The sequence below is a fragment of the Periophthalmus magnuspinnatus genome, chromosome 16 (assembly GCF_009829125.3).
Source record: "Periophthalmus magnuspinnatus isolate fPerMag1 chromosome 16, fPerMag1.2.pri, whole genome shotgun sequence".
Lineage (NCBI taxonomy): Eukaryota > Metazoa > Chordata > Actinopteri > Gobiiformes > Gobiidae > Periophthalmus > Periophthalmus magnuspinnatus.
Genome location: NC_047141.1, coordinates 33552687 through 33580050, shown reverse-complemented (window position 1 = coordinate 33580050; position 27364 = coordinate 33552687). Strand labels below are relative to the sequence as shown.

General features: G+C 43.6%; 1 protein-coding gene across 1 annotated transcript in view; it reads right to left on the bottom strand.

The window, feature by feature from the left end:
* LOC117384289 (adhesion G protein-coupled receptor B1-like) overlaps positions 1–27364 on the bottom strand; it is an 81197-nt gene that overhangs the window by 32793 nt on the left and 21040 nt on the right. Inside the window, exon 2 of the mRNA XM_055228107.1 lies at positions 491–670. Coding sequence (XP_055084082.1) covers positions 491–670 — 180 coding nt within the window. The remainder of the gene's footprint in view (positions 1–490; positions 671–27364) is intronic.

The window sequence follows — 27364 nt, the reverse complement described above, 5'->3', positions numbered from 1 at the left end:
AACAGAAGACGTCAGATATGAGACGTAAGATCTATGGAGGTGTGTTATCTATATCTATATATTTAAAAAATATATATATTTTATACTTTAAATTTAAAAGGGTCTAAACCAGGACTGAACCAGGACTGAACCAGGACTGAACCAGGACTGAACCAGGACTGAACCAGGACTGAACCAGGGACTAAACCAGGGACTAAACCAGGTCTGAACCAGGCACTAAACCAGGGACTAAACCAGGGACTAAACCAGGGACTAAACCAGGTCTATGTTCTGAATTGTGCTGTACATATAAACTCTTGTCTTTTGTCGTCCTCATTTAGTCGAGTTATTTCTCAGTTTTTCTTTCCTACATATTTCCATGTGTCTTTCTTCACGTCTGTCGTCTTCTGTGTTTATAAAGTGTAAAACGCAGTAAAAATAAAGAGTAAACCCTGGACGAGCGGGTGAGTCCAGACGTTTGTCCGGTGGAGTTTTGAGGCTGGGGTCTTACTGGTCTTACTGGTCTTGCTGGTGCCACAGGCCTGGTTGTTGCAGGGCCGTCCCTCCTCCACGACTCCCTCACACAGGTACGACTCCTCAGGGGGAGACTGGCAGCTCCTCTTCCTCGTCTGGACGCCTCCTCCGCACTCACTGCTGCACTGCGTCCACTGGCCCCACACGCTCCAGCCCCCTGCAGGAAGAACACGGTAATGCACTTATGAGGAACAGAACATCACACAGAGTAAGATCTATGGAGAACACGACGGCGAGCAGGTTAGCTACACTGTGTACATTTATATAAAGAATCTAAGGTTTAAACACACTCTTGACAAGCCACAGTTGAGTAAAAGTATTAGTACTGTGGTAAAAGTATTAGTACTGTAGTAATGACATCCATAATGACTGTGGCGTGTCGTCATTACGAGCGCAGCGAAGGCTTTTTGTCTCCGTCTCGTGCAATTAAAAACACTTAGAGCACATCTGAGCTAATTAACCCTGATTCATTTGGTTAATAATTCCCACTGGGCGTTCACGTTCGGCCGCCCTCCGCCGCCCCGCCCCCTCCGCCTCCGCCGCGTTTCCGTGGAGATTACAAGTCTTGAGTTCAGATGGAAGTCACAGTCGCTCATTCAAATTTTAACACACAAACAGACCTGCAGATTTAGGCTGAGTTCTTCTCTCAAACTGAAAACTCTCTGTTCCACCTTGTGATGTCATCATGTGGTGATGCATGAACAGCATTAGAACATGGACTAAAGCTACAGGAGTCACTTTTGTGTGATACGGGAGCTTTAAATAAATAATAATCCCACTGAGACGTTCCGTGTCCAGAGGGAAACAGGGAAAACCACTCCACACCTCGAGTCTGACCCACTTTTGGGAACTTCACCTGAAAATATCAACGATTTAAAACAGAGGAATGTCCAATATTTGATTCAAAAATAAGTTACCAAAAGAACGACTTTAACCGCACGCGATCTCAGTGGATTCAAACGTCTCAAACTCAAATATTTACAAAAATAAAGTGAATATATAGTTTAAGGAGCTTTAGTCTCTCTCATGTTTATTATTTCCATATTTAAAGGGGCACGACGTAACTTTTCTGGGTGGGGTCCAATACAAAGAGGCTTGAATGTTACACTGTGGCATTAAACATATGCATCTCTATGGAAACAGTTGAAGTTACAGATCGTGCAGAGGAAGATCTGATCACACTAAGTTTTTTAACGTGTTTTAAAGTGACAAAAACACCTGGGATTGATTCAGTTCAAACCGATTCATGTGACTCAGGGCGATAGAGCAGAGCGATAACTCCTCTAGAGAGATAAAGCGCCGTAACCTCGTCGGAAAAGTTACATAATGCATCTTTAAGGTTTACTTTATTGACGCTATAACGACTGCTCTGAGGAGACGGACGTTCAAAACAAACACAGCACTTTGAGACAGAGGCACATGCTCAGGACACAACACCAGCATCGATTATCTGCACTGACGCTGCAATGAGCTGGATCTGGTATCGGTTTGGTGATATCGATCAAGCCGATATCCTGGTTGGACATTTCATTGGATGTAATAAAACGATTGACTGATTTTGACCTAGAACATTTCATAAGGTTTGAACGTGTGGATCCCTTGTGTAATAATTTGAATGTGTTTTAAAGAAGTGTGTCATTTCTGTCCCTACACTGGTATCGGTCAATATCGGGCATCTGCAAAGTATCGATATCGGCGTACCTCTAGTTTTGAGTACTTTGTTACAGGACTAGCTGGTTTTAGTTTTTACTTTTAGACAAACTCACGATCAGAACATGCAAACTGCACAGAAATCTGGACTTTTGACAACAGTTCTACCCGATCGTTATGTCACATTTTTATTTTATTTAACACTTTCCAACCTTCAAGGCGCTCGAGAAACCACTCACACATTCACACACCAGCGTACGCAGAGATGGGTTAAGTGTCTTGCCCCGTGACGGCGTTCATCTGTGGGAGCTGGGATCGCACCGCCAACCTGTGGGTCAGTGGATCTGATGCTCAACTAAAGATGTTTATGTTGAGAGCGGGATTCGAACCTCCAACCTTCAGGTCAGTGGACAAACGTAGAAGGGGTAAAGAGCAGAGAAATAAACCATCAAACTTCTGCCTGGACGCTGCAGCAGGACGTCCACTCGGGCCTCCTCTCGTACTGACCAGCGCAGAGGTCACAGGACGCCGTACCTTTAAGAGCAGGCGTGGCGTCTCCTGTTGTCACGGCCATGTCCCCGTTCGGCCGTTGTGATTTAACGCGCTCTATTAAGACGAGTGTGACCGAAGAGGAGCGTCATGAATGTTTAATGACGGGCAGATGCCTCCAGCCCCACAGGCACAAATATGGAGTAATCTGTATGAATACAACATGAAGCTGCAGGGCTCACATCCACACGACATTTTAATTACCCACAATTCAGTGTCCTCCAGGGGGTAGGGGGGAGACAGCGGGGGGGAGGGGGACGCTCGGAGCTCTTCATCCAGGCAAAATACAGCACTACAGCATGTTCATATAATGAGATTATGAAAGAAACATACAGTGGGGCAAAAAAGTATTTATTCAGCCCCAACTGTGCAAGTTCTCCCATTTAAAGAGATGAGAGAAGTAAAGTATTTGTTCACCTACAAACAAGCAAGATTTGTCTCTCTCAGACCTTTAACTTCTTCTTTCAGAGGCTCCTCTGTCCTCCACTCGTTCCCTGTATTAATGGCCCCTGTTTGAACTCGTCCTCAGTATAAAAGACACAACCTCAAACAGTCAGACTCAAACTCCACTATGGACAAGACCAAAGAGCAAAGGAACCACAAACAAAACTAGACACCAGGCCCCGAACACTCAATCTGCAACAGGTAAGAGCTGGAGTCAACAAATCAACTGTGGAGCAAGTATTACAAAATGTAAGACAGTTCTAGGTCCTTGGACGAGCAGCTAACCGTCTTCACTCTCACAACGATTTGTCCAGTTGACAGATTTAAACTTCATCTTTTGCTGTAAACTTGTCGTGTTTGGAGGAGTAAGAATGCTGAGTTACATCCAAAGAACACCAGACCCACTGTGAATCATGAGGGTGGAAACATCATGCTTTGGGGCTGTTTTTCTGCAAAGGGACCAGGACGACTGATCCGTGTAAAGGAAAGAATGAACGGGGCCAAGTATCATGAGATTTTGAGTGAAACCTCCTTCCATCAGCGAGAACATTGAAGATGAAATGTGGCTGGGTCTTTCAGCGCGACAATGATCCAAACACATCGCCCGGACAACGAAGGAGTGGCTTCATAAGAAGCATTTCAAGGTCCTGGAGTGGCCAGTCTCCAGATCTCAACCCCATAGAAAATCTTTGGAGGGAGTTGAAAGTCCATGTTGTCCCAAAACATCAGTGCTCTAGAGGAGATCTGCAGGAGGAACGGACCAAACTACAGCAACAGAGAAAACCTCTGGAGACAGAAAACGACCTGTGACTGCAACAAAGAGAATGTAACAAAGTATGAGATGAACTTTTGTTATTGACCAAATACTTATTTTACACCATCATTTGCGATGTGTAATGACAGAAATATGCCAATGTTTTGTATGGTGCAATAATGGGAGCTGTGCAGTGAGTGTAATGTAGTGTGCAGTTTTTAACTTGACCCTTTTGTGACCCCAGCCCTTGGGACAACAGATGGACATTAGCCTTTGGCTATGATCTGGTGTATTTACATTCATGTTGAATCATGTCTGTTCATCTGGATGCATTGTCCCAGTCACATAAATAAAAAAATCTCTGAAATTTAAAATTCAGAGAATGTGATTCTTTCCCTCATTCTGTCTCATAGTTGAAGTGAAACTATGATGAAAATTACAGGCCTCTCTCTTTTTAAGTGGAAGAACTCACACGATTGGTGTCTGAATAAATACTTTTTTGCCCAACTGTATAACAAGACAATGAAGGTTAAGTACACAGATTATACATTATATTGTATATATAAGTACACAGATTATACATTATATTGTATATATAAGTACACAGATTATACATTATATTGTATATATAAGTACACAGATTATACATTATATTGTATATATAAGTACACAGATTATACATTATATTGTATATATAAGTACACAGATTATACATTATATTGTATATATAAGTACACAGATTATACATTATATTGTATATATAAGTACACAGATTATACATTATATTGTATATATAAGTACACAGATTATACATTATATTGTATATATAAGTACACAGATTATACATTATATTGTATATATAAGTACACAGATTATACATTATATTGTATCTATAAGTACACAGATTATACAGAGTCAGGATTCTGTTTCACTCCAGTCCAGTTTGTAGGGAGTATTATACCTCTGATAACAGGGGCAGATCTTAGAGTGTGGGTTTAGAACAACACAGAAGTGCAGTTTCTCCTCAGTTCTTGTTTATTTCAAGAAAACAAAGACCACACTGAGTCAGTTCTTATTAAGATTTGATTTGTAATATTCCCGTTGAAATTGTGGATCTTTTTGTGCAAATGATTTTTGGCACAAAAAAACTAAACATATTTTTTAAAAGTTCTTTTCCACCTTCAGGACACACAAAGGAACCACTCACACACCAGAGTATGAAAGTGGGATTTGAACTGTGAACCTTTAGATTAGTGTGCAAATGCTCTACCAACTGAGCCACTGTTGCCCATAGATTACTCTGTCTAATAAACCACAGACATAAAAGCTCAACACATCGTGACAAACTGGATCTTTTCCAGTCTGATCTCGTCCCGTTTTATCACGCTTTAGTCTCGTCTGATGCGACTGTGCTTCTGTTGTAGGGAGTATTATACCTCTGATGACACAAGACAAACAAATCATTTCCCACACACCCTGCACCCAATGTTTCACGTGTATTGAAATAATTACCAATCTCTACTGAACTAAAGGTAAAAGGAGCTGTTAACCAACTGAAAACTACCACTCGATGACATCACAAGGTGGAACAGAGCGTTTTGAGCTTTGTAGATGTTACACACTAATAATAAAGTGTGACTCAAACATGTGTGAATGAAACAAAACACAACTCCAGGTCTGTTTTTGATGCAATAACCACATTATAGCACGACTTAAAGCTGCAAGAGCCAGTTTTGTGATACAGGAGCTTTAATTTGACCTTGTTGTTTTTAATATATTTATGCCTCAGATTTAGCATTAGCATTAGCATTAGCATTGAGACACAAACCGTTGCCTTTCTGAACACAGAGGTTTTTGTCTCATTTGTTTACTCCCCGTCCACTGCCTGATCTTTAAATATTAATTCATTTTAGCGAAACTCTGCAAAAACCTGACACAGATAAACCTGGACAAACAAACAACACAATGTATGAAGATTAACAGCACTGAGAGGAAAATAAAATAAAATCCATCGCTCTGGCATTTAAAATTTGAGTTTTCACAGAGGGCGAGTTATAAAATGATGCAATGTGTTGAGTTAATAAATCCACGTGAAACTATAGACGAGAACGAACCATTAAAGGCTCCAAATTACTATCGATTTGCTTTTCCTTTGTAAAATGAAATTAGCAGGGCTCAGTGATCAGAGTCGATGTGTTTGTGTCAGACGCACAAAGGCTTTGTGTGACCACATCGATCCACACAGCACACCCCCACCAAGACAAAAAGACATGTTACACAAACACAACACAAAAACATAACACACAAACACAACACAAAAATATAACACAAAAACACAAAAACATAACACAACAATATAACACAAAAACACAACAATATAACACACAAACACCCCCAGCCAAGACAAAAAGACATGTTACACAATATAACACAAAAACATAACACAACAATATAACACAGCAATATAACACACAAACATAACACAATATAACACAAAAATATAACACACAAACACCCCCACCAAGACAAAAAGAAATGTTACACAAACACAACACAAAAATATAACACAAAAACAGAATATAACACACAAACACCCCCAGCCAAGACAAAAAGAAATGTTACACAAACACAACACAAAAATATAAAACACAAACACACAAGAAAAGACCAGCTGTGATTGGTTGGATCTCGTGTGTCTGAGTTTGAGACACAGTCGAGGACGAGGAACCAGACTCAGATGAATCTGGATAAAACAGATGAATCTGGATTTACACGAAACGTTTCACCATAAACCAAGTACGACTCAGGAACACACTGTGATCATCTGGAGTGATTTGGGGTGTTCTGGAGTTTTCCGGAGTGATCTGGAGTGATCTGGGGTGATCTGGGGTGTTCTGGAGTGATCTGGAGTGATCTGGGGTGTTCTGTAGTGATCTGTACTGTTGTGGAAACACGTCTTCATCTTCACAGTGTCTCATCCAGGAGACTGTGGACATCTGTGTCCAGATCCATAAACTTTGTTCTCATGAAAATGTGACTCTGGTGAGATTCACCTGAGCTCAGATCAAACTCAAACACGTCGTGAGGTTTGGACAGGACTGACTTTATCTTTATCACTCTCATCACTCTGATCACTCTGATCACTCTGATCACTCTCATCACTCTCATCACTCTCATCACTCTCATCACACCTTTCACTCTCTTCACTCTCTTCACTCTTTTCACTCTTTTCACTCTAATATAAATACAGTTCTGGGCCCCTACGACCCTGGGGCCCGGGACAACAGACACACATGGGACAAAAGAAATACGACTGAACAAATGTAAAGATCAATGCTGCCAGAAAAGTTACCCAGTGCCACTTTAAATAAATAAATAAAGTGGATTTGGACAAACCTGGTTCATATTCAGATCTAAACGGGGCGACTTTGTGAACGACCCGGTGTCGTTAATTATTAAAAATCCAATCTCAAAGTGTTTGTGAGACGAGCAGATCCCGACATCACACGTGTCCTGACCTCGTGTTTCTGAACAAAAGGCACAAGATCAAACGTCCAGACGCTTTGGTTTGACCGATCAGGGTTAAAGGTTAAAGGGTTAAAGGTTAAAGGGGGGTGGGGCTTCAGTCGCTGTTTGGACCAGATCTTCTTTTGAGTCTAAGGTCATGAATTAACAGTGTGATTTATGTGACTTTAATTTTCCACAGTGTGACTTTAAACTCATCGGGCAGGCGACACCACCAGGTCATGTTACAGCTCAGATCTGTGAGGAGGAGAGCCCATTCACACTGAGAATGTTTTTTTTAAGTGATCAAAACAGTCTCATGTTTTTGCATTTGCTGCTCATTTTTAAGTCAGATGTTTTTGTTCCTGGTCAGATCCCGCCCCCTGGACCCGCCCCCTGGACCCACTCAGCTCCTCTGTCTCCGACCCAGCTCCCCATGACCAGTACAGATCAGCTCGTCTCTGACCCAGCTCCCCACGACTCGCTCAAAGACGACTGCAAACGCCCCGCCCTCCTGTGCATCATATTCTCTGTAAATAAACTTTTCTAAACTTTTCACCCGAGTTCTTTGGTCCCCGTGTCCGTCAATACGACACTTTACTGCAAACTGAAGCCACAAATAAGGAAGAAATAACTGAATATTTCACTTTTCTGAATCCCAGAGCTGATGGATTAGAAAAAAACAGGGACACACATGGTCCACAACAAAAACAACTGCCCAAAGCTCGACTGAACAAATGAAGGAAATGTAGAAAATAAGAAATACTCGTCCAAGAAGCTTCAGCTCTGGTCACTGCTGGACACTGTCTCATATCTGTCTGAAGGAGGCGCTACAACCTGGACTGAGGGACACAGACACCTGCAACAAACAAACTCTAAACTCACCTGAATCAGTCAAAATAAAAGTTTTATTTATGATCATTTGGACCAAATCTGCTCCTGTCTCTTTGAAAAACTTCGGAAAAGCAAACGTGACCTTGAGACGGACGGAGTGTGAACAAAAATGTTTTATGAATGAAGAGCGTCCCATTAACCAGAGGACAGAGGACAGAGGACAGGAGCAGAGGACAGAAGACAGGTGCAGAGGACAGGAACAGAGGACAGGTGCAGAGGACAGGAGCAGAGGACAGGAACAGAGGACAGGAGCAGAGGACAGAGGACAGGAGCAGAGGACAGAAGACAGGTGCAGAGGACAGGAACAGAGGACAGAAGACAGGTGCAGAGGACAGAGGACAGGTGCAGAGGACAGGAGCAGAGGACAGGGACAGAGGACAGGTGCAGAGGACAGGAGCAGAGGACAGAGGACAGGAGCAGAGGACAGAAGACAGGTGCAGAGGACAGGAACAGAGGACAGAAGACAGGTACAGAGGACAGGTGCAGAGGACAGGTGCAGAGGACAGGAGCAGAGGACAGGTGCAGAGGACAGGGACAGGACAGAGGACAGGTGCAGCTCCTGAGAAAAACTTCAGGGTGGATCCACTTCCAGATAAGATTCATATTTTAACAAGGGACAAAGGACAAAACTTAAATCTTATGCAGCTCCTGTCCAGCGGAGACACGAGGGGGAGTGGACTTCACAATGGCGTCTTTCTGACCGAGGACGTCTCATTATATTCACTGAGAGGAGCTTTTGTCCCCCTATAGAAGAGTCACCTCTGTAATCCCACAAGCCTCCGAGCAAATCCACCACTTTAGTGCAGTCAGCTCTTCTTCTGCCGCAGGAACCAAACCTCACGACGCAAATGTTTGACCCGTCCATCGAGTGGACGAGGACGAGGACGAGGACCTGCTCCACAAATGAGATGGACCGTGGACGTAAACTGTGCAGCTCTGAGCTCGGAGACGACAACCAGACACAGGCAGAAGTGGAAACCGTTTTATTTAGGAACTGAACCCAGAACCAGACATTTTGTTTTGTGGCATTTTGTCAAATCACCAACAAATCAACTTCAAAAATGCACAGATTACTTAGTAAAAGTAAGTTAGATAAAGTAATAATAATAATAATAATAATAATAATAATAATAATAATAATGGAAAAAAACTGGTCCATATTATTAAAATTTAAAGTTAAAAATAATAGTTAAAAAAACTAAACTAAACTAAACATTGGACCATATTATTAAAATTTTAAGTTAATAATAATAATTAATAATACTAATACTACTAATAATAAGTAAGTATATTAATAATAATAATATAATAATAATAGTAATGGAAAAAATCCTGGTCTATATTATTTAAGTGTAAAGTTATTAAATTTTACATTTGTGCTCGTGTCTGTTTCACCTAAACGCACCACAGGCCTGGGTTAATTTCACGTATTGATCATAGACTGTGTGTATATATATATATATATATATATATATATATATATATATATATATATATATATATATATATTTTGTGGTGCTCTCGTGACCACTGACGCCCTCTGTTTTTAAAGATGCATTGTGGGAAAGTTTGAGTGCTCTTCTTTTTCACTCACTGGACATTTGGACAGAACTAAAAACAGTGTGACCCTGAATAGCGCCCCCTGCAGGCAGAGTGTGGGCGTAACATCAGTGTCTCATGAGTTTACATCTTTATATTTTGAGACGAAATGTTTTGACGTATTTGCTGAAACTGTGTTGCTCCTCCCCCTCCTCCTCCCCCCCTCTCCTCCTCCTCCCCCTCTCCTTCTCCTCCTCCTCTTCCTCCTCCTCCTCCCCCCCCTCTCCCCCTCCTCCTCCTCCTCCTGCTCCTCCTCCCCCTCCTCCCCCTCTCCTCCTCCTCCTCCCCCTCTCCTCCTCTTCCTCCCTCCCTCCCTCCCCCTCTCCTCCTCCCCCTCCCCCTCTCCTCCTCCTCCTGTTCTGAAGTTAGCTCAAAGTCACCTTCCAGATCTGCGCCTCATGTTTCAGCTCCAGTTTCAGCCTGGTGGCCCCATGACGCGGATCTGGTAACGCACGTTTATCGATCTCACCCAGGACGACGTGAAGCCGCACAAAGAACGACTCCAGAGACGAGCTGACGGCTTCAGCGACGATACGGACGAGAGGAAACGAGATAGAGACGCAAAAAGAGGAGAGGAGAAATGATGTGGAAAAAAAACAGAACAGAAAAACATGAAATACAGAAAACAGACAAACGAGTGAAAGGAAAACTGAGAGAAGGATCAGGCAAATGCTGACACCCAGAGGACGGACACGGAGAACTGCAACAAACTGATAACACAGAACGACAGATCAGCAGAGGAGAGGGAGAGGAGGGAGGAGAGGGGAGAAGGAACCACTGAGAAAGAGAGAGTGGAGAGATTAGCCGAGGAGAGGGATAGAGAGAGGAGAGGGAGGAAGTGAGAAAGAGCAGGAGGAGAACGGAGAGATCAGCACGGGACAGGGATAGAGGGGAGAGGATAGAGAGAGGGGGAGATGGAAGCAGGGAGAAAAAGGAGAATGGAGGGAGGAGAGAGGGATAGAGAGGGAGAAGGAGGCAGAAAGAGAATGGAGAGATCAGTGGTGGAGAGGAGAGAGGGATAGAGAGGGAAGTAATAAGAGAAGGAGAGGGGGGAGGGGAGAGGATAGAGTGGGATGTGGGAGGAGGAGGGAGAGGGGAGGTAGGAAGCAGTGATAAAGAGGAGGAGAAAGAGGAGAGAGGGAGGGAGGATGAAGAGGAAGGGGAGAAAGAGAGGGAGGCAGTAAGAAAGAAAAGGAGGAGAATGGTGAGATTTGACAGGGAGAGGGAGGAAAGAGGGAGTGGGGGATGGAGGGGTGAGAGGAGAGGGGGAATGAGGGGGAGGAAGAGTGTAAAGTGAAAACAATGGAGAGATAAACAAGTCGAGAGAAAGAAGGAGGGAGAGAGGGATGAGGTGAGAAGGGGAGGAGGAGAGGGAGGTGGTGAGAAAGAGGAGGAAAAGAATGGAGAGATCAACAGAAGAGATGGGAAGAGAGAAAGAAAGGGAAAGAGTTAGACATTGGGAGAAGTGGAAGAGGGAAATAGCAGGAGGAGAGAGAGAGAGAGTGGACAGCGGCAGAGAAGAGGAGGAGAAAGAGGAGGGAGGGAGGGAGCTGTGGATTTGTTTCTTAAAAAAATCTAAATGTTTCAAGAATCATCCAAAATCAATGAGACTGATCAGAAAAAAACAAACACAATCCAGATCTTTGAAACGTTTCACCTCATTTCACACTGTGGCCAGCAGAGGGCGCAGACACTATTCAAAGAGTTTAAATGGGCCATTCAGGGGTCATTCAGGGGTCATTCAGGGGTCATTCAGGGGTCATTCAGGGCTTTTCTCTCAAAATGGCTCCTGTCTAAAGTGACACTAAACCTGGACCTAAACCGACACCAGGACTAGAACAAAACCAAACACATCAAAACTCAGATTTTAATCGATACTAAAACAACTGAAACTAGACGTTCTCCTCGTCCTCCTTCTGTTCCTCCTCTTTCCTCCTCCTCCTCTCTCTTTATCCCCATTTTTGTCTCATCTCCCCGTTTTACCTCCTGCCTCTCCTTTCTGCCTCTCCTCCTCCCTCTTTCTCATTTCCCCTTTCCTCTCTCTCTTTCTCTCTGTGTCTCTCCGTTCCTTTACCCTCTCTCCTCCCTCCTCCTCCTCTTTCCTCTCCTCTTCCTCTTCTTCTGAGAGCAGATATAAGACAGATGAGTAAACGCTCACGGTCCACTGTGAATCTACTGGACACTGAGCTCTGTTCTCTCCTTTCTCTTTCCTCCCTTCACCTCCTCTCTCTCTTTTCCGTCCTGACATTCCATTACCCTCTTTCTTTCTTTCTTCCCTCTAATTCTCCTCTTTCCTTTCTTCTTCCTCCCTCCTCTCTGTTTTACCTCCTTCCTCTCTCACAGTGCCTCTCCTCCTCATCCATCTCCTCTTTCCTTCCTCTTCCTCTTCTTCTTAATACTAAAGTACCAGTAGTAGTAGTAGTAGTAGTAGTAGTAGTAGTAGTACTTGTGTAGTATTGACATCAGCTTTAAACGCTCGCATCGTGACACTTGTGGACACCATAAAACTGGACACCTCCTCTCCCCTGACCCCGTCTCTCCTCCTCTGACCCCGTCTCTCCTCCTCTCCCCTGACCCCGTCTCTCCTCCTCTCCCCTGACCCCGTCTCTCCTCCTCTCCCCTGACCCCGTCTCTCCTCCTCTCCCCTGACCCCGTCTCTCCTCCTCTCCCCTGACCCCGTCTCTCCTCCTCTCCCCTGACCCCGTCTCTCCTCCTCTCCCCTGACCCCGTCTCTCACACATCACACCTTGAAAATATCTCGCTCTAAACGGCGCTGAATCCAATCCTCTTCAGAAACCAATCTGACCACTGACCGCCGTCCCCGTCACGCTAAAAATGAAGCAAACGCCGGAGTCTTTAACCCTCCAGCCTCCACCCTCCGCCGCTCCATCTGCACAGCCCTGTCTATAAATACATATCATGGGGTTGCAGGTGTGGGTCAGACGTTTGCAGACATTTCAATTCCGAAGATGGATGCTCCGTTTCGCCGGCGCCGATAAGGCCGAGCACAAAGACTGGAGAGCGAGGATCAGATGTTTTTCTTACTTTGTGACTGACGGCTCAAAGAAACGCGCTTTTTCAGACGCCTGTGTCTTTTTCTCCCTCCGTCCCGTCGCACATCCATCTTTACGGAAGTGAAGCTGATAAGGAACGACTGAATGAACAAAGAACGACCAGGCCAGAGTCTCAGAGTCTCAGTGTTTCAGTCTCAGTGTTTCAGAGTCTCAGTGTTTCAGTCTCAGTGTTTCAGAGTCTCAGTGTTTCAGAGTCTCAGTGTTTCAGAGTCTCAGTGTCTCAGTGTTTGTCGTTTCCTGACTGTTCTGAGTGAGGGGGTTTACTCTGGTGTTTATTCTAATAAAATGGACAATAACATTTTTCTGGACATTTTACATAAACATAAAATTGACAAACAACATTTTTGCAAAGCAACAAAATCTAAATAAAACAGATCATCCAGAAATAATCGATTTATCCCTGTTTTCTCTCTCTCTTTTCCTCTTAATGATAAAACAGAACTCCATCCATCCATGTTCTTCCTCTTATCCAGCTCTAAACAGGAACACCCAGACTTCCCTCATCCCAGACACTTCCTCCAGCTCCTCTGGTGGGACCCCAGGGCGTAGACCTGATCCCTGCACCGCGTCCTGGGTCTTCCTCATTTCCCTGAAGGAGGCGTCCAGGAAACATCCGGAACAGATGTGAGGTGGGCTCCTCCCTCTCGTCCTGGGGCTCCTCCCTCTCGTCCTGGGGCTCCTCCCTTTCCTCAGGAGGCTCCTCTCTAATTTGAGGTGGGCTCCTCCATAGGACTCCTGGGGGATCTTCTTGTGCTGTTCCCTCCTCCGCTTCACTCTGCAGCGCGGTCATTAAGCTCAGCGTCGCCCCCGCTCTGCTGCTCTGTCCTGTCTCACATAACGATGCTCCGGTGTTTTCCACAGGTTCAGCGACGTTTGAGTGAGGAACTTTAGAAAGGAAATGTTTTATTTGAGTTATTACTGTTAATCTTTGTAAACATCAGTCATAAAGTTCTGTCTGATCTTATTCAGAAGCAGCAGTGTGTTTTTGTGAACATCTGCAAACTGTGAAAACATCTGAACATTCATCCAATTATCCGAATTATGGTCCAATCGAAATGACTCCACATGGATAAAGTCACACAGAAATCGTTGGATTATAGTTTAACTTCAGACTTTTTCCCAAAACACACTTGACAAACGTTAGAATACTCCACACTAGGACTGTTTACTGACTCCTCGAAGTCACTGCTCACTTCTACAAACCGTGTTACGTGAAAAATACTCGACTTAAAGTTCACGTATCTTTGAAAAACCTCGGAGAATCTGGCTCGAACCCAAACAATGCAAACATGCCCATAGACCCATGACAGCACTTTATCTCTTCTCTTCCTACGCTTTCCAACCATCTCTCCATCTCTCCATCTCTCCATCTCTCCTCCCTATGAACATCGTGGGCTGTGACTGCGCTGTGAGTCAGACCGGACGGAGGGAGGAGGAGGGAGGAGGAGGGAGGAGGTACCACCAAAGTAAGGTCAGCCCGGGATGGGAGCCCTGGGACGTATATATGAACGAGCCACCCCCACACGCGCTCAAAACCGCCGCCATCTCCGCCGCTCAGACCCGCGATCGAAGCACATTAGCATACGCCATCAGCTTTTGAGCAACTTTGTGAAGAAAAGTCATGCAGAAGTTGGTAACGACTGTTGGTGAAGCCCACTCAGTGTTCACCGTGATGCATAACGCCGATAAAATCATTTCAGCTGTGTGGGAACGTGTCACTGCGGCACGAGGCCGAGGTAACGAGGAAGTACTTCAGGAGAGCGCGGCTATGTGGGAGACGCTGTTTTTATAATATCAACCAATAGATTTAATCCACAGACGAGAACGAAGCGACTGAGACGTCACCACAGCTTCAGCTACAAACGAAGCTCATCGAGGTGAGAGCAGGGACAAGTATCATAGCAACCAAAGAGCCAATCAGGAGCGAGGATGTTGAAGGTAACGCAGCAGCTAGCAGGTTAGCTATGTCCATTTATATATACACTGGTCCCTGGTTTATCTCAGGGTCACGTTCTAAAAATAACCCACGATAAATGAAATCTGCAACGTATCATCTTTATTTTTTACATTATTCTCTCTGTTTTTGTCTGTCAAACCCCTCACCACACACTTTTCTCACACAGGCGTTAACATTTTCTCACATTTCTCTCTCGTTTAAACTCTCTCAAAGTTCAAACCTTCGTAGGCGTCTTTGTCGGTGCAGAACGTTTCATCGACATTGTGGGTTTTGTCGGGGAGAAAACAAATTGCAAACGTACAGCACTTCAGAGTCACACTGAGATCCAACGTTTATGTAAATTTGTCTGAACACATTCTGTACTGGACAGGAGACACGGCACGGAGGAGACTGATGGACAATGGTCTACAGTCCAACAGCCAATCAGGACGCACGACACAATGGTCTACAGTCCAACAGCCAATCAGGACGCACGACACAATGGTCTACAGTCCAACAGCCAATCAGGACGCACGACACAATGGTCTACAGTCCAACAGCCAATCAGGACGCACGACACACTGCACGTTCAGACACTGTAAAAAAAAAAAAAAAACATGAAAACTGCACACTAAAAAAAATCCAGGAAACAGCAAACAAATCAAATGGAAAATAGTTTTTCCTTCACATAAATTTCATTAATTCAAAGTCGTTTTCTCTGACAGCTCAAAAATGTTCTGTTTGCGTTTTTCCAGTTTTGTTGCGTCACAGGTAAAAGTCTGTACTTGTGTAGTTTTTAAGCCCATAAAGCGTCGCTGTCGTCACTGTGGTCAAACAGAGGCACATGGCTTTGTTAGCTTAGCTTTAGCGAGCGTTTGTTCACTTCCCCGTTTTAGAAACAGAGGCGCGGTTAGAACATGTGACATACTTATTTTAAAGAGTCCAAAAGCAGGTTTATGAGTGAATTAAAGCCACAAAAATACAGAGAACGAAACATGTTCTTTAAGGAGAATTGTTTCCACGTCTTAGATCCCAGTGGAGGAGCTGGAGGAAGTGTCTGGGGTGAGGGAAGTCTGGGAGTCAATACTCAGAGGAAAGAACTGGATGGATGGTTTTTGATTTAGAGGAGGGGCTGGTTTTGCTGCTGCGGTGAAACAAAATGGAGGAGGTTAAAGTTGAAACAGCGGCGTAAACGAGAGGAGATGGTTTATGATCAGAAGAACATTCCAGAAGGTCTTTTTGTGTAATTGTGCTAAAATAAATGATTTGTTTATAATTATTTGGCGCCGCACTGCAGAGACATTTCAAATCAGTGGGAAATTGTTCCGTCCTTTTGATTCTGAAGTAAAAACCCTGGAAAACGCAGCAGACGCACCCGCCTCACTCTGACACTCTGCTGTTTTACAAATAATGTCATGAAATTAAACTCGTTTAGTCCAGAGAGAAAACGAGTTTGTGTCGTTTTAGTCGAGTCTCATCGGACGACTCCAGAAACGAGCATTTATATCACACAAAACTGACTCCTCTGAGCGTTAATCCATGTTTCCTCCTCAAAAACATGTTTGAGTCACTTTATCTTTAATCTTTCTACATGACCAAAGCTCAAAACGCTCTGTTCCACCTTGTGATGTCATCAAGTGGTAGTTTTCAAGTGAACTCCTCCTTTTACCTTTAGTTCAGTCGAGATAAGAGACAACTCCAGGACTGAAATGATCCAAATGATTCTATAAATGAAGGTGTGTGGAGTTTAAAAACACAGTGGAGCACTTCCTGTATCACCACATGATGACATCACAAGGTGGAACAGAGTGTTTCTCAGTCTAAATGTGCAGGTTTTGTGCGTTAAACGTGTGAATGACACAAAACACACAGCTCCAGGTCTGTTTGTTTTAGCTGTATATAAGTGTATTTAACCTCTGCAGTGATTTATGTGACGTCTCCCTTTGCTCTTTACACTAAGTCCCTCCCCCTTCAGAGCTGCGTCGTGTTAATGAACCTCCTGCACATCACGGCGACTTTAGGCTCACGCCGTCAGACTTTAAATCTCCTCAGACTCATTGACGATCTCTGTTTTTAAAGTTCCTCGGTAAAGACTCGAGGTGGAGCGTCGCTTTGTTTACATTTGTTTACATTTGTTTACATTTGTTTACATTTGTTTACATGTGTTGACTTAAAGCCGTGAGGTGTTTGCTCGTCTCCACATAAACGCCGGAGCGTTCGCCGGAGCCTACGGGGAAGTCAAAAAGGTGCGCGGCCGACGGGTTTATTTTAGATTATCTCCTTCAATGACATTGCTGAAAAGTGAGGCATAAAAAATCCATTGCAATCATTGAGCAGTAAACACACCTCCGCTCGCCGCTCGCCGCTCGCCGCTCGCTCTTTGTGCTCAAGCTCATTTTTTTAACTTTCTTTCCCAAATAACCCATTATCTTTTTCAGAGAAAGTGCAAAGATAGAGAATAGAAAGCAAACAAATTCCTCGCCGTCTGGACGGAGCCTGAAACTTACAATCATAAAAAAATAAAAGGATTTTGGCGCCGAGGAAAAGTCGAGGCAAATCTGATCAAAATGAGCAGAAGTGTCGACACCGAACGTCAAACTGAGCGAAAAGACGAGAAATGAAACGACAGACGAAGTTTAAAGTCACAAATGAGACGGTTAAGTCACGTGTCCGACCCTAAAGGAAGTGCAAAATAATAATAATAATAATAATGATAATAATAATAGTAATAATAATAAAGCATTTAAAGACCTGTATCAAAGACTCTATGGCATCTAATTATAAAATGTTTTATTATCCGATAGTCAGGAAGTGCACAGTTAGCATGATAGTCGTTCTGATAAACTCATCCTGGTGAATAATCAGGATGTTCTGAAGCGTCAGGTCAGACGTGACTTTGCTGCATTAGTTTAAAATAATCTCATTCTGTTTTTTCAGACAGTATAAATCAGACACTGCTCCATTAAAGCTCGACTAAGTCACTTTTTAGACAAAAAATAGGCTAAAATAAAATGTTCCAATAATAATTAATTCAAGCTGATGCCAGACGTGTCCCAGACTCTGAGCGTTTACTCTATATCGCCACCTTCAGGCAGAACAGAACAAAACTCAAATTTAAAAGAAACAAAATACAAATAGAAATAAACAAAAAAATACAAATATAATATAAATATAATATAAATATAATACAAATATGATATAAATAAAAAAAAAACCTGGGAATATTTTGAACCAAGTGACTAAAATCTCAAGCAGTTTTATCCCTCCATCTTCTTCCTCTTCTCCGGGGCAGCAGGGACTCCCAGACTTCCCTCACCCCAGACAACTCCTCCAGCTCCTCCGGTGGGAGCCCAAGGTGTCTCCAGATCAGCCCAGAGACATAGTCCCTCCCGTGTGTCCTGGTCGTCCCCGGGGCCTCCTCCCAGTGGGACATGAAAACCCGAGCCACCTCAGCCACTCCTCTCCACGTGGAGGAGCAGCGGCTCTACTCCGAGCTCCTCCCCCTTTCTCTAAGGGAGCGCCCAGGCCACCCGGCGGAGGAAACTCATTTAAACGAGTGTAAATAGGACTAAACCAGGAGTAAACCAGGACTGAACCAGGACTAAACCAGGACTAAACCAGGACTGAGCCAGGACTAGACCAGGACTGAACCAGGACTAGACCAGGACTGAACCAGGACTAGACCAGGACTGAACCGGGACTAAACCGGGACTGAACTGAGTCTAAACCAGGTCTAAACCAGGTCTAAACCAGGTCTAAACCAGGACTAAACCAGGTCTAAACCAGGACTAAACCGGGTCTAAACCAGGACTGAACCGAGTCTAAACCAAGTCTAAACCGGGTCTAAATCAGGTCTAAACCAGGACTAAACCAGGTCTAAACCGGGACTGAACAGAGTCTAAATCAGGACTAAACCAGGACTAAACCAGGACTAAACCAGGACTAAACCAGGTCTAAATGTGAGCACAGACACACAGTCTGATCACAAACTGACTGTTGCGTTTCGACTCAGTTCTAAATAAAAATATGAGAAATAGAAATAATTTATACTTTGCAGAAAATAATGGAGTAAAGAAATGTGTTTTTATAAGAGCGATAATAAAAACACAGGCCTGTTATGAAAAGCATCTGCTCAGGATCAAGTTATTGCGTCTTTGTTTGTCGACGGCGTCTCGCTCATAATATCCTTCTCTTTTTATTGGCTCGTTCCTCGGAGAGTCTTATATAAAAAATGCAGCGTCATGAACACGCCGCGTCCGCTGGTTTTCAGTTACCGTAAATATGAAACTTTGATTTTTGTGGCAGCTCATTAAGACACAGATGAGAGAAACGTGAGCGTCGTCACGTGAGCGTCGTCACGTGAGCGGCGTCACGTGAGCGTCGTCACGTGAGCGTCGTCACGTGAGCGTCGTCATGTCGAGAGGAGACGAGCCTCAGATCAGTCACTTTATTTTGTGTTTTATCATCATTTATCTTTATCTTTATTAACACGATTTAGTACAAGTTTGATTCAGTTTGATCCTGTGGTCAGTGCAGAGAAGTAACAGAGAATCAGGTACTTTTTACTTTTACTCGAGTACATTTGAGCGCAGTATCTGTACTTTCTACTACATTTTTGAACTGGAAAAGTCAAAGCATTTTTATTATTTTGTGAAACCTGCAGAAAAGGCTGAGGTTTTATTTTTAACATGATCAAAATATATGAATAAAAACAGATGGAAAATATATTAACTCAACAGTTTCTGTCAAAATATCAAAATGATCTGATTTGAGCCTCATTAGAATCAAAATCTGCACCAGATACTTTGACTTTTCACTCTTTAAGTTCATTTTAAAACAAGTTTAATACTTTTACTTGAGTAGATTTTTTCATGTGCTACTTTTACTTGAGTATTTTTTTCCTCTAGTATCTGTATTTTTACTTAAGTAAGAGTACCAGTAGTATCAGAGTACTTCTTCTCTCTCTGTGTCGATCTGGAAATAGAACAAAATCCTGATGAACTGATGTAAAAATGGGACTTTTTAATGTTTCTTTTGTTTAGTAAGTCATTTTCTGTCTTCCATTTTCAAGTCACTCAAAGTGTTTTACATGAATCTGTCGCTCAATCGACGATGTTCACGTCGAGAGCGGGATTCAAACTGTCAAACCCACAGTTCCATGCACAAACGCTCTACCAACTGAGCCACAGTCGCCCATGGAAACTGAAAACAAACTGAACAAACTCAGGAGGTTCTGTCGGCGCAAAAGTGTCAACGGCTGTTTGTTTTATTTTATTTATTTACATTTATCAAACACTGGATCGATGCTAAAATGCTGCAGACGTGTTTGTTTCAGGGGTAACAGTGGCTCAGTTGGTAGAGCGTTAGCATAAACATCATTAGCTAAGCGTCCGATCCACAGACCCACAGGTTGAGGGTTTGATTCCGTCTCATCTGTGTCTGTGAAAGTGGAAAAAAGGCTGTATAAAAAAAAATAAAAACATATGAACCTTTTTGACTCTGAGCTCTGCATTTTTCCAGATAAATAAAAGTGTTTGTTTCTCGTGGCGTGTTTAGTTTTTCACATTTGTAGGTCGTTAGGACGGAGAGTTTCGCTGTTAGACACAATATTGATCTGAATCTCACCTCCGCTCGTTAGACTCATCTTTGACTTTCACCACAGCCAGAAACGCATTTTCATTTCATTGTTTTTCATTATTGTAAAAAAGAACTCTGTGTTTGACCTGGAGTTTGCACAACAGAGGGCGGAGACAGGGGGTGGGTGAAAACAGATTTTTTTCCAAGTGCTCAAGTCTCAAATGCAGATCATGGGTCATAAACTGAGCTGTGGATATTTGTTTTTCTCGTGTCAAAATGGCCGAATCACATAAAATAAAACTGGAGAACCATGTGAGTACAGAGTGGGCGTGTCCAGGTGGAGGTGAAAACGTGGCGTGATCAGAGCGACGACGTCTTAAATACAAGAGATTAAAGATGAATCAAACAAACAAGAAGAAATATAAATACAACCTGGAGAAAAAAGAGAAAGAAACAACTACAACATGGATAAAAAAGTCCAGTTTACTCCCCTTTAATTTAAGAGGAAATGATGTAATAAGAAATTACACAGTGAAACAGTGAAACAGCCTCTAGAGGGCGCAGTGAAACAGTGAAACAGCCTCCAGAGGGCGCTACCACCAAGACGTGTTCTGCAAAATCAACAGATGTTTCTCCTCGTTCTAGTCGTTTCTTCTCGTTGAGTCTGAAGTTTTATTTGGACTGATTCATGTTTGAGTTTAATCTTTAATCCACTATTTTCAAGACGCCATTTTGTCGATAAATCCGTTTTCACCTACACCTGTGCCACGCCCCCTATGCCACGCCCTCTGTGTCACGCCCACTCTGACACGCCCACTGTGACCCCCCCGTGCCACGCCCACTCTGACACGCCCACTGTGACCCCCCCGTGCCACGCCCACTGTGCCACGCCCACTGTGACGTCCGCTCTTCCTTCTCTAGTTTTATTTTCTTAATCGTTGATACTCGTAGGATTCGTCGGTGTCGCGTCGTCATTTTGGTACAAATGTAAAAAACGCTCTGCTCTAGTGCGACGTGCCTCTGTCCATAGGGGGCGCCACAGCGACACGACTCTTTATCGTCATGACGTTTACGGCGACGTCAGCTCTGATTGGACACCACAGTTTTCTAACACAGACGTCAGCGGATTTATTTCTTTTATGAAGTGTTTTAGGTGAATATTTTGATTTAAATGTGTAAATTATAACAGAGATGAGAACCATAGAGACACAAGCTCAATCTTAGTTCTTTAAAGCTCCACACTCCTGATCAGAACCTCCTCCAGAACCTCCTCCTGGCTCCTGATCAGAACCTCCTCCTGGCTCCTGACCCTCTCGTTCCTGGAGCTGTTCTGATGATGGATGCGAGCGTGAGTCCGTCTCCAGAGTTCTGCTTCTGAGGCGACTTATTAACCTTCACCAATCAAACCGTCCACGGCCTTAACGCCACATTTGTCTTGTAAAACGGCGACCCGAGACGGCGCTAACGCCACGAGATAAAGGCAATACATCAAGTTAAAATAAGTGAGCCAATATAGAAGAGGAACGGGATATTTTGAACAAAAACGTTGAGCGGTGCCAAGAATGAGGCAAAATGTGTAACGATAATAGATCCATGAGGAAAGAGCGAGTGTGAGCTGATCATTTTATATCTTAATTTCATTTGGAGGAGGAGTCTGTGGAAATCTCTGTTTTGAGAGAAATACGGAAGCAGATGGTGAAACTTATGTCAGACACGAGTTTAGAAGAGCAACATTTAGGCGACGCGTTGGCCTGTTTACTTTATCACAAAATACACAGCGAACTTTGTTCTATACATACTTCTCCTGATTGGCTGTTGGACTGTAGACCATTGTGTCGTGCGTCCTGATTGGCTGTTGGACTGTAGACCGTTGTGTCGTGCGTCCTGATTGGCTGTTGGACTGTAGACCATTGTGTCGTGCGTCCTGATTGGCTGTTGGACTGTAGACCATTGTGTCGTGCGTCCTGATTGGCTGTTGGACTGTAGACCATTGTGTCGTGCGTCCTGATTGGCTGTTGGACTGTAGACCATTGTGTCGTGCGTCCTGATTGGCTGTTGGACTGTAGACCATTGTCCATCAGTCTCCTCCGTGCCGTGTCTCCTGTCCAGTACAGAATGTGTTCAGACAAATTTACATAAACGTTGGATCTCAGTGTGACTCTGAAGTGCTGTACGTTTGCAATTTGTTTTCTCCCCGACAAAACCCACAATGTCGATGAAACGTTCTGCACCGACAAAGACGCCTACGAAGGTTTGAACTTTGAGAGAGTTTAAACGAGAGAGAAATGTGAGAAAATGTTAACGCCTGTGTGAGAAAAGTGTATAAAGTGTGTGGTGAGGGGTTTGACAGACAAAAACAGAGAGAATAATGTAAAAAATAAAGATGATACTTCGTGGATTTCATTTATCGAGGGTTATTTTCAAAACCCTGCGATAAACGAGGGAAAACTGTTTACATAAATGGACATATCTAACCCTGTCAGACTCATTCTGGTCTTAAATGTTCATATATTGTTCTCCATATTGACCCGTTCTATGAATTTGCTTCGCACATTTTCATCTCCAGTTTTCGTTTCACGTTGCCAGAGCCTAAAATGACACATATAAACCGGGACAAACCGTCTCAGAGCGAGTCCTGCCCTTCGCCTCCAGCTCCGCCTTAAACTCCGGACTGAGCTGATCCTGTTTTGTTTGGACGTGAACTTTCCATTAACGTGTCTTAATCGCGTTGGGATGGTCTGATGAGCGATAAACGAGTGTAAATACATCAATAGAGAGATGAGAAGAAAAGAGGAGCAGTTTTTGGAAGTTAATTTCGACTCCAGACAGAGCGGTGCGGCGTGTCGGATAGAATTTGGCTGCTTTTATTAAGAGTCGTCTGAAGGTGAACTGAGGCTACGGGCGGAATAATTATGCTTCTGTTTTACCTCATATTTTACAAAAAAGTCGAGTTTCAATTAATGAGAGAGTTTGGGCTCGAGCGGTTTTATTTGACAAGAAATTCATTTGAGTTTTGGTCGTTTTACTTTTTGGTTTAGTCAAGATTTGGTCAAATAATTATCTTGTTCAGTCTGGTTTAAGTTTTAGGCGATGAAATCCAAAAAAAGAAATTAAAAGAAAAGACAAATTGAAAAAAACAGTGAACCAGAAGCGTTTTATATTTCCTCCTGCAGAGACGTGCTCAGGTGAGTTTGTGTAGAGTCTATAGAGTGTGGTGTGTGGTCTAGTGTAGTGGACGGTTGCCGGTTCAAATCCCGACATAATCGACATAATCAGCTCCCACAGATAAACGATTTATACACACTTGTCCGTCGCTTTATCGCGTTTCACCTTTCGTGGCCTCGCTGTTTTGTTTGCCACAATGTCAATGAAACGTTCCGCGCCGACAAAGACGCCGACGAAGGTTTGAACTTTGAGAGAGTTTAAACGAGAGAGAAATGTGAGAAAATGTGAACACCTGTGTGAGAAAAGTGTATAAAGTGTGTGGTGAGGGGTCTGCTTAGGTGGAAACGTGCTGTGTTTAGTCGGTTTTAGTCCAAGGAAATGAGGGATTCCAAAAAATAACAATGATAATATAATTTACTGTCTCTGTTGGGAAATGTTGTCGCTGCATTTGACCCGTTTTCCCCCAGTGCAGCTCCATCGTGCAGCGGTCAGGAGCGACTGAGTCAGGACACACACACGTTTACACATTTTTGAGCACAAAGCTGCAGAAACACCTTTAGTTTTCTCATAAATTGAGCAAAGAGAACAGAAGTGTAGATAATGTCAAACGTGTCAGTTATTCTTGGATCTTTGTCACAAACTTCATGAATTTCAATTTGACCAGATTTGTCCAGTTTTCCTGTTTTAATTAACATCATAAAAACGTTCCCAGTGTCGAGACGTAGATGTTTTAAATACTGAGGTTTTGTGCAGATAATTCTGACAAAACCCCGTTACATGATTAGGCCTTTTCTTCAAATACAAAAGTGCATTTTTCACTTTAAATGTCCTGAGTGTGAAGGAGACGACGGCGCCGTCTCTAAAAACGAGAACTTTGAGAAAGAAACGGTTTGAAACGTACGGCAGCAGTGTGTCATAAAGAAGCGCTCGACTGTGAAACGCTGAAACGGACCGACAAGCTGCCAATCACAGAGCACAGGACGCCGCCGCCGCAGACACGGCGATTATACGCACAACACACATTTATACACACAACACACATTTATACACACAACACACATTTATACACACAACACACGTTTATACACACAACACACGTTTATACACACAACACACATTTATACACACAACACACGTTTATACACACAACACAGGTTTATACACACAACACACGTTTATACACACAACACAGGTTTATACACACAACACACGTTTATACACACATTTATACACACAACACACATTTATACACACGTTTATACACACAACACACGTTTATACACATCGTACACCGTGTCTTAGACTAAACCAGGACTAATCTAGGTCTAATAAAACCAGCACTAAACTAAAGAACCTACCTCAGTAACTCGCCTAATACTTCTGCATGTTCCTCAGTGTTCCGTGTGCACGTTCCTCAGTGTTCCGTGTGCTTGTTCCTCAGTGTTCCGTGTGCACGTTCCTCAGTGTTCTGTGTGGTTGTTCCTCAGTGTTCCGTGTGCATGTTCCTCAGTGTTCTGTGTGCACGTTCCTCAGTGTTCCGTGTGCACGTTCCTCAGTGTTCTGTGTGGTTGTTCCCCAGTGTTCCATGTGCATGTTCCTCAGTGTTCCGTGTGCTTGTTCCTCAGTGTTCCGTGTGCACGTTCCTCAGTGTTCTGTGTGGTTGTTCCTCAGTGTTCCGTGTGCATGTTCCTCAGTGTTCTGTGTGCACGTTCCTCAGTGTTCCGTGTGCACGTTCCTCAGTGTTCCGTGTGCTTGTTCCTCAGTGTTCTGTGTGGTTGTTCCTCAGTGTTCCGTGTGCATGTTCCTCAGTGTTCTGTGTGCACGTTCCTCAGTGTTCCGTGTGCACGTTCCTCAGTGTTCCGTGTGCACGTTCCTCAGTGTTCCGTGTGCACGTTCCTCACTGTTCCGTGTGCATGTTCCTCAGTGTTCTGTGTGCACGTTCCTCAGTGTTCCGTGTGCACGTTCCTCAGTGTTCCGTGTGCTTGTTCCTCAGTGTTCCGTGTGCATGTTCCTCAGTGTTCTGTGTGCACGTTCCTCAGTGTTCCGTGTGCACGTTCCTCAGTGTTCCGTGTGCATTTTCCTGTGTTCCGTGTGCACGTTCCTCAGTGTTCTGTGTGGTTGTTCCCCAGTGTTCCGTGTGCATGTTCCTCAGTGTTCTGTGTCCGTGTGCACGTTCCCCAGTGTTCCGTGTGCACGTTCCCCAGTGTTCCGTGTAAACCCGGTGTTCCGCTCCCCTCTTCTTGAGACCCTCACTCTGACACAGGCTCCTGCCCCAGAGCAGAGTGTTTTATCATTGGCCGTGAGCAGCGGTGGTAAAACGCCTTAATTAAAGCATGAATGTTTAATGTGCCCTGAGGCATCGTGGGTAAAGGACTCGAGCTCGTCCAGGAGACGGCGCTCACAACCGGAGACAAAAATACTGGACCAGGACAGATTTGACAATGGAGTCATGAAAAATATAGTGTGAAAGTCCCATGTGCAGATGTACTGATGTCACAGACGTTTGGTTCAGTTTCAGTGAAGAACAGAGAGAGATGTTGTTCTGTTGAGCAAGACACTTAAAGCTGCTATAGAATGAAAAGGACTCCTCCTCCTCAAAAACAGACCTGGAGTTGTGTTTTGTTTCATTCACATGTTTGAGTCACACTTTATTATTAGTCTGTTACATCTACAAAGATCAAAATGTGACGTTCCACCTTGTGATGTCATCAAGTGGTAGTTTTCAAGTGAACTCCTCCTTTTACCTTTAGTTCAGTCGAGATAAGAGACAACTCCAGGACTGAAATGATCCAAATGATTCTATAAATGAAGGTGTGTGGAGTTTAAAAACACAGTGGAGCACTTCCTGTATCACCACATGATGACATCACAAGGTGGAACAGAGTGTTTTTGTTTCAGTTTGAGAGAAGAACTCAGTCTAAATCTGCAGAGTTTGTGTGTTAAACATGTGAGAATGAAACAAAAGTTCTGTTTGTGATAAGGAAACATCAGAACAGACCAGAGAATAGAGTAATGTGGGCCCTTTAAGGTAATGTGGGCCCTTTAAACAGAGTCATGTGGGCCCTGTTCATATTTTCCTCCTTCAGTGTGAACATCAAGTACAAAATGAGCCGTTTTTTTGCTTTAAGAAGCAGCAGCTCCATCAGGACGAGGTTTATCTGATAAAAGTGCGTGTGATTATTTCCTCGTGGCTCGTCCGACTCGTCCCGTCTCCTGGACACACTCGGGCTGACCCTGTCCAGACTTTTCACATTTGGTTCAAATAAACTTCTACAAAGACTCAAAGACGTGTCCTGCTCAGTTTTAGCAAAGTCTGAAAATTATGACCAAAAGAAAAAAGAATCAGAACAAAAAAATGGAACCTGAACTGTCCAGTCGACCAGAGGAAAAAATCAAATAAGACACAGAGACTTTAACATAATATTTACTCAAGAAGAATTAAAAAGGTCCATAAATGACTTAAAGATACAGTTTGTAACATTCTGGAGTCACCTGTGATTCCATCCAAATATAAAGATAAAGCCATAGTTTGGAACATTCTCCACTCCACGGCGACAGATAAGTTTTATACCAGACTGGACGATTATAACAAAGGAACAACATTTCTATGGAGACGAGCAGGAAGAGGCTGTGCTCCAGGTCAAAGAGGAGTCAGGTCTGTGGAGGTGCGAGCCCGCTCAGTGTAAGGACGCATGTTTTTCAGCG